Below are 15,530 nucleotides of genomic sequence, written 5' to 3'. Positions count from 1 at the left end.
CAATGACCCTAAACATGCCAGTAAATCCACCAAGGAATGGCTGAAAAGAAAGAAATGGAGGGTTCTGGAGTGGCCAAATCAAAGCCCGGATCTAAATCCCATCGAGATGTTGTGGGGGGATTTGAAATGAGCTGTGCATGCAAGAAACCCCTGAAACATCACCCAGCTGAAAGAATTCTGCATGGAGGAGTGGGCAAAAATTTCTCCCAGTCGATGTCAGAGACTGGTAGACAGTTATAAGAAATTCCTGCTTGAGGTTGTTTCTGCCAAAGGGGGCAATACCACCTATGAGAGCCAAGGGTGTACTTACTTTTTCCACATGCGAAATTTGCATTTATGTTTATTTAAATTATACAATGGACTACAAAATGTAAATGTTTCATGATATTCGTTATATTATATCACCTTTATCTATCAATATTGTTGAAATTAAGATCAAATAGCTGTATGTTGAAATATGTTGAAAAAGTCAAAACTTTACATAGGGTGTTCTTACTTTTTCACATGACTGTACTTGCAAATTTTTTTTTTTTTTTTTTGCCAAGTAATAACAGACCATAGCAACCAACATACTTGCGAATCTTCGATTTTGCAAGTAACAAACAGATGAAAACGTAACCTCTGTCTACCTTTGGTGGTGGAGGTTTACAAACAAACAGACAAGTGGACCCAAATGCAATACCCTCTCCTCTAGCGAGGGTAATAAAACATTATCCTTTCAAAATAACAATAGTATTAACTTTTCCAACAACTGAGAATTTTCTTTCATGCTTTTTCATCTGCTTATTGATCTGAATTGCTTGTCTTTTCTGTCAACTTTGTAAGCACTCGTGAAAAAGACTGGGCCCTATACATTGGCATACAGCATAGCGTAGTTGTGTTTAAAATAATATAAATATCAATAACTGTGTTAATCATATCATACTTCCAGTGAAGTTGTTAAGGTGTTCCATGTATGAAGATTAAGAGGCTGCTGCGATAATATTGTTCCAAAGGTAACTTTATAAAATGTCTTTAAATGTCCTGCAAAGGTATGTGGGATAGAAATGGAAACGTTCCTGTGCTGGAACACGATGTCATTAATGAGATGACTTTCCCGTTAAATTGCAGGATTGCAATAACTTTCAAAACACACATAATGTAGCAATGCTACGGTGAAAAAAAGCTGGAATTACATTGCATTTCACCTTGGAAGTTGGAGTTATGGGGTATTTATAGGACCATACATACCTACAATGTTCGAATCTAATGCGAATTGATTTTTTGTGCTGTCTATGAAATGTTCCATATGGAGCTCAACTGAGCTTTGACAAGATTCTGCACTGTTATCCCCTGCTCAGTGTCTGTGTGAAGTATTTGTATTCCTGGCAGGTTATTGACTCCTGGAGGACCAAATGTAAAAGTAATTCCCGATTCATCTCAATTATTGGATTGATCCTTTGTCTACTGGGATTTGTGCTTTATGGTGTGTGCGTCTTTGAGAGAGAAGACCCGCAAGGGTAAGCAATTTTTACATTCATGTGTGTTGATTATTATTAGTATTATTACTAACAGAAGTGCCCATCTATGACGTGCCTCGGTAAATACCACAAATATTCTCTTTCCACTCATATAACCATGTTCTGTGATTGTTGCGTTCTATAATTACCTTCAAATTAAATTATTTTTTCTGCACATATATCTTTACAATTGAATTCAAGCTCAAGTTTCCAAAAAAAAGACATGTACTCATTGTAATTTATGAAAAATGCAATCCCTGGAGTTTTGGCTACATACATACGTAAATACACACATACGTCGTAGCTCCATTATAATATGACTTGCTGAATGCACCCAGCGTTTCCCAGGTTCTTTTTGAATGAATTTACTACTATAATTCAGCTTTTACTCGTGGCTGTAGAAGATTGACTCCTATAATTCAGCTCAGCTTTTAATTGCGAAATGGGCCCAGCCCGGCCGAGGCGGCCTCGATTGGCCTCGCCACCTAGCCTATAACCTTCCCGGGGCCCGTCGCAACATTTTTTGTTTCAGAGGTTTCCTCCTATCTTTCACCGTTCAAGAGATTAGCACTTGCTGACAAACAAACAAACAAAAACTTTCTTTTATATATATAGAAGAAGATGATTATTAGCCCGTCCGCTTGTGCAGGGTGGGAGACGGTCTTTTGCAATCGATTCTGTGTGTATCTTTCTGTCTGTCCAGACCTATAACTCTTTATTATTTGAGCTTTTGTCATCAAGTTTTCAACAAAGATTTATTGGGAGAATATGGAGAAAAAGAATAATTAGATCAAAAGGTCAAGGTCACATACAATTGTCAATTTTCATTGGATTTTTTTTCCCATTTTCTGCGTTTGTTTGGTGGAGTAGATATGGAACAAGCTTCTTCGATGTTTAAGGAGGATTAAGGGATGTGGTTTGCCAGGAAAATTGAGGATATGGTATTTGAAGTTTGGATTATTGCCATTAGTATTGCGATTGGGCATGTTGAGAGGATGGAGGTTTTGGTGGGTGGGGTTGTGAGGTGGTTGGGAGTTCCACGAAGTTTGATGAATATTGCTTGTTATGGTCAGGTTGCAAAACTTTTGGTTTCCCTTAAAGGGGAACCCAAACGCAAAAATATTTTTCTGAACACCATTGATAATAATGAATAATCACGGGCTAATTTGAAGGTAATTTAAAAAAAAATTACCAACCAGAAAAAGTGTCAAAAATAGCCTAACCCTAACCCTAACCCTAACAACTCGATTTTCGATTTCGCCAGTGATGTCACACCATTAACCCACCGTGCTCCAAATGGCGGTTTAGATACTCAGGTCAAAAATCCCATAGAAAACCAATAGGACAAATCCCATAAAAATCCCATATGAAATTGGATCAGTAGGATCTACTGGTTTCAATAAGGAAAGTTGAAATGTTGGACCAGCAGAAAATACCAAAAAAAAAAACAGTTGGTCAATGGGGAACCAGTAGGAGAGCAATAGAATACCAATATATAAACTAGAAAGCATCTGAAAATACAAAACCCCTCCACGTCCGTTTGTATAAGACGTCTTCTTCTTTTTCCATATGCTCAAAATAACGAAATTGGTTAAAAACTACAAAATGAAAATTGATGATTTTATGCAGCCTTGACCTTTGAGCTTTTGATATAAAAAAAAAATCAGCTTCTAGCTTTTGATTGGTGGGCCAATTCCGAGACCCAATATGCAAATTATTTTCATTTCAGGTCAATCGGGTGAACATTGGTGATTTTACTCAACCTTGACCTTTGACCTTTTGATCTAAGCAAAAACAATCATCAAAAAAACATTGGTTGGTATCCATGGGGAGGAGGAAATTCCTCCTGAGGAAATGTCCCACTGAGTGCGGAGAGACAGGCGGTTATGTATTCACGCCTGTCCGTTTGTCTGCACGCAGTGCATGCTCGATACCATTGGCAGCAGGAAGATACCGATGGTCGATTATGTGATGGTGGTGGTAGTGGAGATGGTACAGCAATAGGTAATGAGTTAGAGAGAGAGGGGGGAGTGAAGAAGGAGGAGGAGGTCAATGGCAGAGTATGGACATAGCGGAGGGTGCAAGCTCAGAAGGGAGGAGGCAGGAGACAGAGAGACCACCGACCAATCTGATATGTGAAAGGGATAATCCCATAGACTTAACTTCATCAGGAAAGTTTTCAATTATCTTAAAGGCCTTGGCTTCCACAGCATCAATCTGAGCAAGTTGAGAGGCAGGGACACAAGCCCAATGGGGAGAGGAGTACTACATAAAGCTGCACGACAAAAGCCTTGTAGGTGGTAAGTGCAGGTATGCCAAGGAAGGCTTTTGCAAGAGGGAGGATGCTCAGTCAGCAACTGGCTTGGGAGGCCAACTTAGGGTGTGGTTTGACAAAGAGAAATCATGGCTGATAGTGAGGCCCAAACGTTTGAGTTAATAAACCTCTTCAAGAGGACTGTTAGGAACATAAATGGGCATTTATCAGACAGTCCTTTTGGCGAAAGACAGTGAGTGTGTGGGATTTCTCAGGATTGAAAGATGTATTCCAATTGTTTGACCAGCTTGTGATTCTATCAAGGTCTGTAAGATGGAAGAGGATACTCCCTACCTATCTGATGAATGCAATATGTTACGGCAGAGTGGGATGTCATCAGCAAAGTGATAAAGAGGATTTTCTAGAAAGTCAGAGAGATCGTTGATGAAGATTGGGAATATGACGGGGCCCTGAACACTGCCTTGTGGCACTCCAGCTTTGACAGGGAGGGGGGATGAAAGGATTACATTGAGAACGAAACATTGGCTGTGAGAGCAGAGTAAAGCCGTGGTCCCAACCCGCCGTACTTGCAAGTGCGTGCTGTCTACTTGCAAAAACGTGGGCAAAATTTGGGGATCCGTACGTGGTGAGTACCACCTCAGTAAGGATTTGTGAGCACGCAGACACGCCGTAGCACTTTTAGTGCATGAGGAACTTTCGCTGCGTTCGGGATGCGGTCCGGCTACGGATTCACCCCAGTACGGGTGACGCGCGTGCCTTCTACAGCCAATGAGCGCACAACGCACTGACTCCGTGAGTCTTTTAAATTTTTCCCACGGTCACTTGCTCTACAGACGGCGCACTTCCATGCATTTACAACATGCGAGTGAGTAAGGACACCGTACGTGAGCAGCACGTGTAAGTACGGCCTCCGTACGATAACGTGGCAATCGCACGGAGATCGTACGTTGTAAGCAAGTTGTAAGCACGTACAACTCACTTACCACGTGTGCAACGTACGATGCACGCAACCGCTCACGGCCAGGCGTGGCGTGCGGGCCACGTACTTACACCTTGCGCAACCGTGCGAGTGACGTGCGTTGACGTACTCTCTCCCTACTCTTGCCACTCCCTCCCCACGTTTTTGGAAAAACGTGGCGGCCGTGGCCTCCCCAAAAAACGTACGGACTAAAAACACGCACGGTGGGTTGTGACCGGGCCTGAAGTCAATAAGCCAAGTGTGGAGTTGTCATTGGATGCTAAATGCAAAGAGTTTTAAGGGCAGGGCGAGATGCCAGACTGTGTCGAATGCTCGAGATATGTTTAGAGCAGTGGTTCTGAACTCGTTTCAGTTCACGGACCACCAGGCCAATCAAAATTTTTTCGTGGACCACCTCGGACTGAGTTCGAACACAGCTTTTGTACACGGCTTAAAACAGCCGGATGGTGGCACCTTCTCACGCCGTGTGACTTTGGACAATGTTCCTGTGGACCACCGAAAATGTCACCATTGACCACCAGTTGAGAACCACTAGTCTAGAGAAATGGCTCTCATCTGGCATTGAGGGCCTCCATCTATTTTTGGGAGAGTAGAACTAGAATGTCCAAGGTCGGGGGGACCTGGTGTGAACCCAAATTGATGATCAGAGATCAGGCCGTTGGAGAAGAGAAATTATCTATTACCTCCACCACCGAAGGTGGATGGAGGTTATGTATTCATGCCTGTCTGTTTCTCTGTCTGTTAGCAGGATGTATCAAAAAGTTGTGGTTGGAAACTTGGTTTGAGGTTGGGTGTGTGACAAGGACAAATAGTTTCGATTTTGGTGAAGATCTGAATATGGATTCGGCTTCAAGAATTTTTTAATTTTTAAGTGATTCTTCACCATTGAGAGATCGGGTGAAAGCAATATATTGCATGATCTTTTAAAAAGTTTTGGACGAGTTATGAATAAACTTTGTGGATGAGTTGGTTAGGTGACGAACAATCCGATTCGATTTTGGTTCAGGTCAGAATCTCGATCCGGCCTATCAGTGGGATACAAAACGTAAACTGTTCACCAGGCAGTGGTATGCTCTCTATTGAGTGCCGTTCTAGTTTATGTAATTTGATTATGTTGGCTGACTACCAAGCAGATGGAAGATCACCGAGGGCAAATTAAATGGTGATCAGAGCAAAAAAGGGATGCGCAAGAGCAGCAGAGGAAGTTTTTTTAGGACATGTAAGCTGATGCCATCAAGTCCAGTTGCAGACTTAGAGTGAAGTGTTACCTGATCACAGAAACCGTGGCAGAAACAGGTTGCCAGAAACTCCTCCACCTTCACAAGTCCAAAATACACCGAGTCCTGGAGCAGTTGGGTGCGACTGGGTGGGGTGAACACAGAGAGTGAGGGGTTGGCGATACAATAGTTGGAAGGACACCCAGAATTGAGGCATTTGGCCTTCTCACGAACGGATTCGGCTGTGGTGCCATTTGATGATAGAGAAGGGTTTGGGGGTGGGGTGGTGAGACTTGCTAACACAGATTTATTGGACAAGTTGCTGCACTAAAATGATTGGCATTGGACCTCGAGCTTGGCTACAAAAGCCCACTTCATTAGGGCGGGGCTGACAACATGAACACAAACAGTAGTGATTTCCATTACACTTATACATTGCCGGTTGCCCCCAACCCTTTCCAATCCACATAACAATATATTTGTGAAAAAGTATTATTTTGAAGAAAATAGTTGGTTAACTTTCAGAGTTTTGCTGGTATTCTGCTTATTCCAATTTTCTTTCAGTTCAAGAATCGTTTGTATGACTCTGCTATTGGTTGGGCTCATCTTGGGCTCTGTTGCCTGGTGGGAGAACTTCTGGCCAAGGAATAATGCCTCTGATTGTGAAGAAAATGTCAATGTGACCACGCTGAACACCGCAAACTTTCTTGGAAGCCTCATCCGTATTGTGGTTACATTCATCGTAGTTTGCTCTGTCGTAGGTGAGTCCTTGCTAGTCTCTTCTGCGATCGATAACGTGTTAAAAATCACATGTAAAACGTTTTTGTAGTATTTTTCTAATACTCCTGAAACAGCCTACATAAACAATAAAAATACACATAAGCACATTGAGACAAAGAATGACAACAGCTTCAAATGGTGAGCACAGCAATACGACTTCTAGATACAACTACAGTTGTGACAAGGAGAGGCAAAATAAAAATGGTGCAAAATGCAAGGAAATGAAAACATAATATATTAATGGAAAGGAGTAGAAGGAACAGGCGAGAGGACACGTGGAAAGGAAAATACAGCAATGAAGCTTTGCATGTGTGGTGAAAATTGCTTAGCTCAGAAAATATCTCAAAATATATTTTCTTTTCTTTTTATATACATGGTTTTAGCCTGGTGTTGGCTTAGCGGTTAGGGTGCTGGCTTGGGATCCTAGGATCCTGGGTTCCAATCCGGGTCGATCGCTGAATTAACGCCAGGGGGGTTGACTCAGCCTGTCATCCTTCCGAAGTCGGCAAATTGAGTACCAGTTCACTGATAATTCCCTGTGTGTCGCAAGAGGCGACTAACAGGGTTGGCGGCAGGAAGGGCATCCGGCCATAAAACATTGCTTCAAAAGGGGGACCAAGGTGCCCGAAAAAGGCCAGCCCGTGCTCTGCGAGGAAAAATGGCCCCTAAAGGTGGTTCTTATATACATGGTCTAGGCTTGTGGAAGAGCTCGGATACAGAACAGATCAGGATATAACATAACAAAGGGAACAGAAAGAGAAAGGGGAAACGCCAATAGCAGGGAAGAGGGAGAAGGTAGTCGGAGACAGACAAATAACGGTTGCAGGTAACGATGAGGGGTAAGGGAGAACACAAGTGGTGGACGACATGGATACATAAGCAAATTTGGGGATGGGTGGGAGTGGTTTAACAGGTGTAGATAAGATCAAGACTTTGGATGGGGATGACCTGGGAGTTCAGCTTTTCAAACCACAGCCGAGTCATGGCAAAGACTTTTAATATGGTGTTTGCTGCTTCCTTGCTTTACGCTCGATGTTTCAAAGATAGAATATGGACAAACTTTTCCCTCGCGGTCCCCCTGTGCTGGCTTTCTCTCGCGGTCCCCCTGTACTGTCTTTCCCTCATGGTCCCCCTGTGCTGTCTTTCCCTCGTGGTCCCCCTGTGCTGTCTTTCCCTCGCGGTCCCCCTGTGCTGTCTTTCCCTCGCAGTCCCCCTGTACTGCCTTTCCCTTGTGGTCCCCCTGTACTGTCTTTCCCTCGCGGTCCCCCTGTGCTGTCTTTCCCTCACGGTCCCCCTGTGCTGTCTTTCCCTCACTGTCCCCCTGTACTGTCTTTCCCTCGTGGTCCCCCTGTGCTGTCTTTCCCTCGCGGTCCCCCTGTACTGTCTTTCCCTCGCGGTCCCACTGTGCTGTCTTTCCCTCGCGGTCCCCCTGTGCTGTCTTTCCCTCGCGGTCCCCCTGTGCTGTCTTTCCCTCGCGGTCCCCCTGTACTGTCTTTCCCTCGCGGTTCCCCTGTGCTGTCTTTCCCTCCCCGTCCCCCTGTGCTGTCTTTCCCTCACGGTCCCCCTGTGCTGTCTTTCCCTCGCGGTCCCCCTGTGCTGTATTTCCCTCGTGCTCCCCCTGTGCTGTCTTTCCCTCGCGGTCCCCCTGTGCTGTCTTTCCCTCACGGTCCCCCTGTGCTGTCTTTCCCTCGTGGTCCCCCTGTGCTGTCTTTCCCTCGCGGTCCCCCTGTACTGTCTTTCCCTCATGGTCCCCCTGTGCTGTCTTTCCCTCGTGTCCCCCTGTGCTGTCTTTCCCTCGTGGTCCCCCTGTGCTGACTTTCCCTCGCGGTCCCTCTGTGCTGTCTTTCCCTCGTGGTCCCCCTGTACTGTCTTTCCCTCACGGTCCCCATGTGCTGTCTTTCCCTCGCGGTCCCCCTGTGCTGTCCTTCCCTCGCGGTCCCCCTGTGCTGTCTTTCCCTCGCGGTCCCCCTGTGCTGTCTTTCCCTCGCGGTCCCCCTGTACTGTCTTTCCCTCGCGGTCCCCCTGTGCTGTCTTTCCCTCCCCATCCCCCTGTGCTGTCTTTCCCTCACGGTCCCCCTGTGCTGTCTTTCCCTCGCGGTCCCCCTGTGCTGTATTTCCCTCACGCTCCCCCTGTGCTGTCTTTCCCTCGCGGTCCCCCTGTGGTGTCTTTCCCTCGCGGTCCCCCTGTGCTGTCTTTCCCTCGTGGTCCCCCTGTGCTGTCTTTCCCTCGTGGTCCCCCTGTGCTGTCTTTCCCTCACGGTCCCCCTGTACTGTCTTTCCCTCATGGTCCCCCTGTGCTGTCTTTCCCTCGTGGTCCCCCTGTGCTGTCTTTCCCTCGTGGTCCCCCTGTGCTGTCTTTCCCTCGTGGTCCCCCTGTACTGTCTTTCCCTCGCGGTCCCCCTGTGCTGTCTTTCCCTCGCGGTCCCCCTGTGCTGTCCTTCCCTCACGGTCCCCCTGTGCTGTCTTTCCCTCACGGTCCCCCTGTGCTGTCTTTCCCTCGCGGTCCCCCTGTACTGTCTTTCCCTCGCGGTCCCCCTGTGCTGTCTTTCCCTCCCCGTCCCCCTGTGCTGTCTTTCCCTCGCGGTCCCCCTGTGCTGTCTCCCTCGCGGTCCCCCTGTGCTGTATTTCCCTCGTGCTCCCCTGTGCTGTCTTTCCCTCGCGGTCCCCCTGTGCTGTCTTTCCCTCGCGGTCCCCCTGTGCTGTCTTTCCCTTGCGGTCCCCCTGTGCTGTCTTTCCCTCGTGGTCCCCCTGTGCTGTCTTTCCCTCGTGGTCCCCCTGTACTGTCTTTCCCTCGTGGTCCCCCTGTACTGTCTTTCCCTCGTGGTCCCCCTGTGCTGTCTTTCCCTCGTGGTCCCCCTGTGCTGTCTTTCCCTCGCGGTCCCTCTGTGCTGTCTTTCCCTCGTGGTCCCCCTGTACTGTCTTTCCCTCGCGGTCCCCCTGTGCTGTCTTTCCCTCGTGGTCCCCCTGTGCTGTCTTTCCGTCACGGTCCCCCTGTGCTGTCTTTCCCTCGTGGTCCCCATGTGCTGTCTTTCCCTCATGGTCCCCCTGTGCTGTCTTTCCCTTGCGGTCCCCCTGTACTGCCTTTCCCTCATGGTCCCCCTGTGCTGTCTTTCCCTTGTGGTCCCCCTGTACTGTCTTTCCCTCGTGGTCCCCCTGTGCTGTCTTTCCTTCGCGGTTGTCATCTATTTCACGAGCCTCGATTCAGTATACAAAAAAAAAAACAAAAAAAAAAAACACAATTGGCAAGACTAACGCAGGATTTGATGGGCGGAATGGCCTATTATTATTTTTATCATTACTGCTCTCCACCATGGGCTGGCACCCCAGCATCACATCTGTCACTCCTGGATTCGGGGGAATGTGAAGCTCTCAAAATTATTGGAATCTCCAGTCATGAGACCGAAACACAAGGTCTGTTGCTTTCACATCACAGGAAGGTCGATGGTCTCTCTGCTTTCTACTGTCTATTCTCCCATATTGCTACCTCTGTCTCTCTTATTCCTCTGACCCTCCCTTTCTTCACCAGGATGCATGCGAAATTGCCTCAGTATGCAATTTTCCCACACATATAATTGCCACTCTTTTTCCGTCACTGCTTCCATGGCACTCGCTGCCAACCATAGGAGCACCAACGGCCTGCTCACGAGAGGGTCTTCCTCTTGCTTGGTCAGGGTCGCCCAGATAGCTCAGATCGCAGAGCACTGCTACGGTTCACCAGAGGACCTGGGTTCGATTCCAGGTTTGGGCGTGCAATTTTCCCACATATGTCAATTAATTAGCTAGAATAGATAGTTATAATCCTGTGTTTCTATGCCCCCAGTGGTGTATATAATAGAGGACAGGGATTTGTACCCCCCATTGGAGGAAGACCCTTTTGTGAGCAGGCCGTTGGTGCTCCTATGGTTGGCAGCGAGTGCCCCGGAAGCATTGACGGAACAAGTGGCAATTATATGTGTGTGAAAATTGCATGCTCAGTCAGGGTCTCCCAGATAGCTCAGATGGCAGAGCACTGGTACGGTTCCCCAGAGGACCTGGGTTTGATTCCTGGTCTGGGTGTGTAATTTTCCCACATATATCAATTTAATTAGGTATAATCCTGTTTATTTATTTAATTGCACTTTAATATTATGTCTTTCAGGGGGAAAATGCTTAAATAGAACCGCAGCCAAGGATGTGACTTTGCACTAGAGGTCGCACAATGTTTTTTGTTGTTGATTTGGACTCTGTAGACCCTGTACATTGACGGGTGCAAACCTGACATCTTTGGGTATTTTAAATAATTGCCCGTTGCCATGGCAACCATATACAATAAATGCATATCTTAGAAAGTTGAATATCTCTGGACCTACAAATGATCTGAGAGATTCAAGTGTCCATTTATATGTTCTTTGCCATGGGCTATCCAATTAACACATAGCCAATGTGATTTGAGGTAAACGTCATTGAGTAAAACTCAAGGTTAGTGAAAATTATACATTCAAAACCTTATGACAAATTTAGCAACCATCAAAAAGTTATATATTTGGCTTTGTCATCCTACCTCTTCAGATATGCCTGCAGAAATCACACTTCCTTGAAGAGGACAAATACTCAGTTGCCATAATAACATGTACAGCATACATAACTTTTATAAGACATAGTTCATTTGCAACATTGATGGTAAATTTGTACCTACCATAGCTATTCATTTGCAATTTGTACTCATGGGTTCATTTGAACTTTCATGGTGTCTATGTTTGACAGTCTCCTGGACATGTTAACTAGGTCAAGGGTATGGGCTGAAGCCAAGGTCACTGATCAAGGTCAGTGACTGATGACAAATCAACAGCTGCTTCAAACTGCTAAGTCAGCACTTCGCTTCCAAACGTATACAACCCTCACCACCAGTTTAGACTAAAGTCATGCTGTGTCCACATGTCACAACAGTGTGAATACAGAGGCAGAAGTCATAGAAGTCATAAGCAAATTCAAAGTCTAACTACAGATTGATCAATGCCATGTAAAACCTTTCCCAACAAAATCCTAACACATCTGACACTACATTTCTTGTTGTGTAAATCGTACAAACTCGTGTGCAATAGCTATTGCACACTATAGTCGTTCGTGTTCTATAGTCGTTCGTGTTCGCGCTGCGTTTTGGGGCCTGTCCTTCGAGGCTTCCCGTCTCCTCATCGTTCTTTTGTTTATTTATGTTCGTTATTTCGCTGTATTGCCTTCTTCTTTGTTTTTCTTTTCATCCCCTACTTCACCCGAACATCTTACCCTTTGTTTAAAGTCTTAAATACAAAAAAAAAACTAAAAAAAAAAACTTGTTATCCTAAAAATAATTTCCTTCTCTCCTCGCGGCTTCCCCTCCCCCACCCTCGACCACAAGCTGGCTCGCCCCGCCCTTTTATCTCCTCCATTGTTCTCCCTCCTCTCCAGCTGATCATCACCTTTCCAAACGAAAACCAAGACTCTCTGCTCACCTTCACTCTTTCATTCCTCTTTTCTCCCGCCTTTGGAACAAACTCCCACATTCTCTTCAATCGTTGGTGTCCTTGGTGTCCTTGGTGTCCTTGTGTTTTATACTTCTCCCACCCCCCCCCTCCCTTCCCACGCCTCCTCCCCCCAAGCCCTCTCCCTTCCACACATCTCCCTGCTCTCAAATGTTATGTTTGTGTGCTTCCCCTTCTCTCCCCATCTTGTCTTCCGCTCCCTTTTAAAAATATATATTTTGTTTGTCTGGTTAATTTGTTTGTGAAATAAATGTTAGCTCTTTCACGAGCCTCGATTCAGTATACAAAAAAAATAAATCTCACTCCTCCCTCTAGGTCTTTAAAGCAGCTGTTCACCACCATCTCTTATCTTCCCCCATCCAAAACCCTGATCTTTTCTGCCCCTGTTAAAACACCCCAATTCCACCTCTTTCAAGCTCCAACTTCTTTCCTGAAATTCCTAGTAGTGTCCCCATTTGTTTTATACCGTGTATCCACCTGCATGAAGCACTTTCAGCACCTTAGCCTTCCCAATACCCCCAGCATCGTGTGACAGTGTCACTTGCAGATAGAGACTGGACAGTCAAGACGTCAAGAATGATATCGTTGTTCGTCTCAGCTGATGCTCTGATGGCAATGCTTTTCCTCTCTCTAGAAGTTGGTTCCATGTCAGTGAGCATTTCAGTTGTCTTCTCTTGTAAAAGTAGAGGAGCAACACAAACACATCTGTCATCTGAAATTATTTTAATATGAGTGTCTGCTCCCCTTACTTCTGCAATGGACACCAACTGATGAATCGTTATCAAATCGGCCTCTTCAGTATTCACTACGTCCTGCCATTTGATGAGCGAGCCACTGTTGATTTCAGTTGGTACGAGCCACCCTTCTCTCTAATCTTGCAAGTACTCAATGATCAGACTGATCATTTGTACCTTGTTATAGGTGACTGTCAGAAGAACCCTCTTCGATGGCAATTGCATAGAGATTGAGGGTTTATATCGCCTGCATCTAGCTGCTCTAGCTGCTCGATTCACACCTTTGATGTCATTTGAATTTATTTTACCTGTCAAACACTAGGTACACATCATAATCTTTCAACCTGCTGGTGATTTACGAGAGGATATTGTCTATGAACTCCCCTACTCCCATTTTTTGCCAGTGCACAACCAACAACATTGCAGATCCATCAGCAATCACACTATCTGATTTGATCAAGGATCTTGTTGGCACTTCAATCTGCAGCTTGTTCATCAGCACTGATTTTCCCTTTGCTGTCTGCATGTCACCAGAATTTGTATACATGGAAGTTGGCCTCTTTCGACAATGGGTAATTAAAGCCACGAGGCCAGGTGCTTTCATATTCTTTCATCATTGCTTGACCAGTGGACAATGCTGTGTCAACATTTACAGGGGCGCCTGCAATCCAGCCACTCACTATCCAGACTATGCCCTCCTTTGGGTGACTGACAGGATCCAGAAGATGTTTTGAAGTCAATGTCTGGAAGAGAGATGCTGACTCGGCAGTTCAAATATTCTGTGTTTTTGACTTCCGTCACAAACCTTTGTCAGTGAGTGACCTGAGTAAATTTGACCTTGATTAGTGACCCTGGCTAAATTTGACCTTGATCAGTGACCTTGGCTAAATTTCATAACCTTAAACTACGTACACTAAGTACATGATACTATCAAGCATGCCCGTGAAGTACCATAAATAAATCAACTTGAACAATGGGTACACTTTACAAATATATTGCTATGGCAACTGAACATTGGTTCTCTGTGAGGAAGCTCTTCTTTTTCTGTGAATGAATCTCCGAAAGGACCGTCTGGACAACCCTCCCATCTACTTTCTGAACAATCCTCTTGAAGAAGTTCTGTCACTCAAGCTTTTGGGTCTCACAATCTGCCATGATCTTTCCTGGGAAAACCACATTTCCAAGCTGGCCTCCAAAGCCAGTCCCCGATTGGGCATCCTCCATCGTGCAACGTCCTTTCTGGGCACACCGGAGCTCCTCACCACCTACAAAAGCTTTCATCTGCAGCTCAATTGAATACTGCTCTCCCCTCTGGGCTGGTGCTCCTGCCTCACACCTACTGATGAATCGGGCTGGTGCTCCTGCTTTATGCGGTTGAAACCAAAGCTTTCAGGATCATTGGAATCTCCCACGATGAAGTTGATGCTGGGGGCCTTTCTCTCTTGCACCGCAGGCAGGTTGGTGGTCTTTCTGTCTTCTACCGATTCCTCTCTGGCCTTGTTCCCCCTGCTCTGTCTGTGCTCTGCCTCCCAAATATTCCTGCAGGATGCACACGATCTGCCAGCAACCCTCTTCTGGTGAAACTGCCAAAATCAAGGCTCTCTGCACACCTTCACTCTTTCATTCCTCTTTTCTCCCACCTCTGGAACAACCTCCCACACTCTCTTCAATCCCTCTCCTCCCATCAGGTCTTTAAAACAGCTGTTCACCACCATCTCTTGTCTTCCCCCATCGAAAACCTTGATCTTTTCTACCCCCATTAAAACACCCCAAATCCGCTTGTTTCAATCCCCAACTTCTTTCCTGAAATTCCTAGTAATGTTCATTTGCTTTATACCGTGAACCCCCCCCCCCCGCCCCCTCCTCCCCCATCCCTCCCCCTTCCACAGATCTACTGATGTCCCTGTTCTCTACTGTTGTTGTGCTTGTGTGCTTCCCTCTCTCTCCCCCTATTGTCTCCCGCTCCCTTCATTGTATGTTTTATGTGTCTGTGCATGTTTTCATGTTCAATTTGTTCGGTCTTACACGAGCCTCGATTCTGTATACAAAAAAAATAAAAAATAATAATGCAGGTACATCAGAGACAAAATAAAAGTTCTCTTATGAATGCTAAACTGGTAAAAAAATGTTTTCAAAGTATATTTTTTGCAGAAAGTGTGCATTTTTCACTTGACCTTGAGTTTTTCTCATTGATCTTGACCTCACCTTGGTTAGTTGTCTATTTGATAGCCCATATCAAAGAACACATGAATGGACATTTGGAATATGTTTATATAATTTGTAGGTCCAGATATTCAACTTTCTAAAATATGCAATTAATGTACGTGTTTGCCATGGCAACTGGCATTTTCTCAAAATGCCCAAAGATGCCAGTTTGGCAACCGCAATACAGAGTCTCAGGAGTCCAAATCAAGAAGAAAACATTGTGGGACCTCCAAAGTCCAGTGCAAGGTTAACCTAAGGCTAAACATCAATATTTGGCAAAAATAAAATAAAGTTTGTTTGTTTGTACGACTGACATTCAAGTTTCATGAGCATTTTTAAAAAT

At 45.6% G+C, this 15,530-nt stretch overlaps 1 protein-coding gene across 2 annotated transcripts in view; it reads left to right on the top strand.

The window, feature by feature from the left end:
• LOC137417425 (chitin synthase chs-2-like) overlaps window positions 1-15,530 on the top strand; it is a 212,861-nt gene that overhangs the window by 77,270 nt on the left and 120,061 nt on the right. For both annotated transcript variants that reach the window (XM_078785804.1, XM_078785805.1), the window contains 2 exons: window positions 1,372-1,499; window positions 6,535-6,731. In XM_078785804.1, the coding sequence (XP_078641930.1) occupies window positions 1,372-1,499; window positions 6,535-6,731 (325 nt within the window). The remainder of the gene's footprint in view (window positions 1-1,371; window positions 1,500-6,534; window positions 6,732-15,530) is intronic.

The sequence above is a fragment of the Myxine glutinosa genome, chromosome 10 (assembly GCF_964187855.1).
Source record: "Myxine glutinosa chromosome 10, kmMyxGlut1.1, whole genome shotgun sequence".
Lineage (NCBI taxonomy): Eukaryota > Metazoa > Chordata > Myxini > Myxiniformes > Myxinidae > Myxine > Myxine glutinosa.
This window is presented reverse-complemented; position numbering and strand designations above follow the sequence as displayed.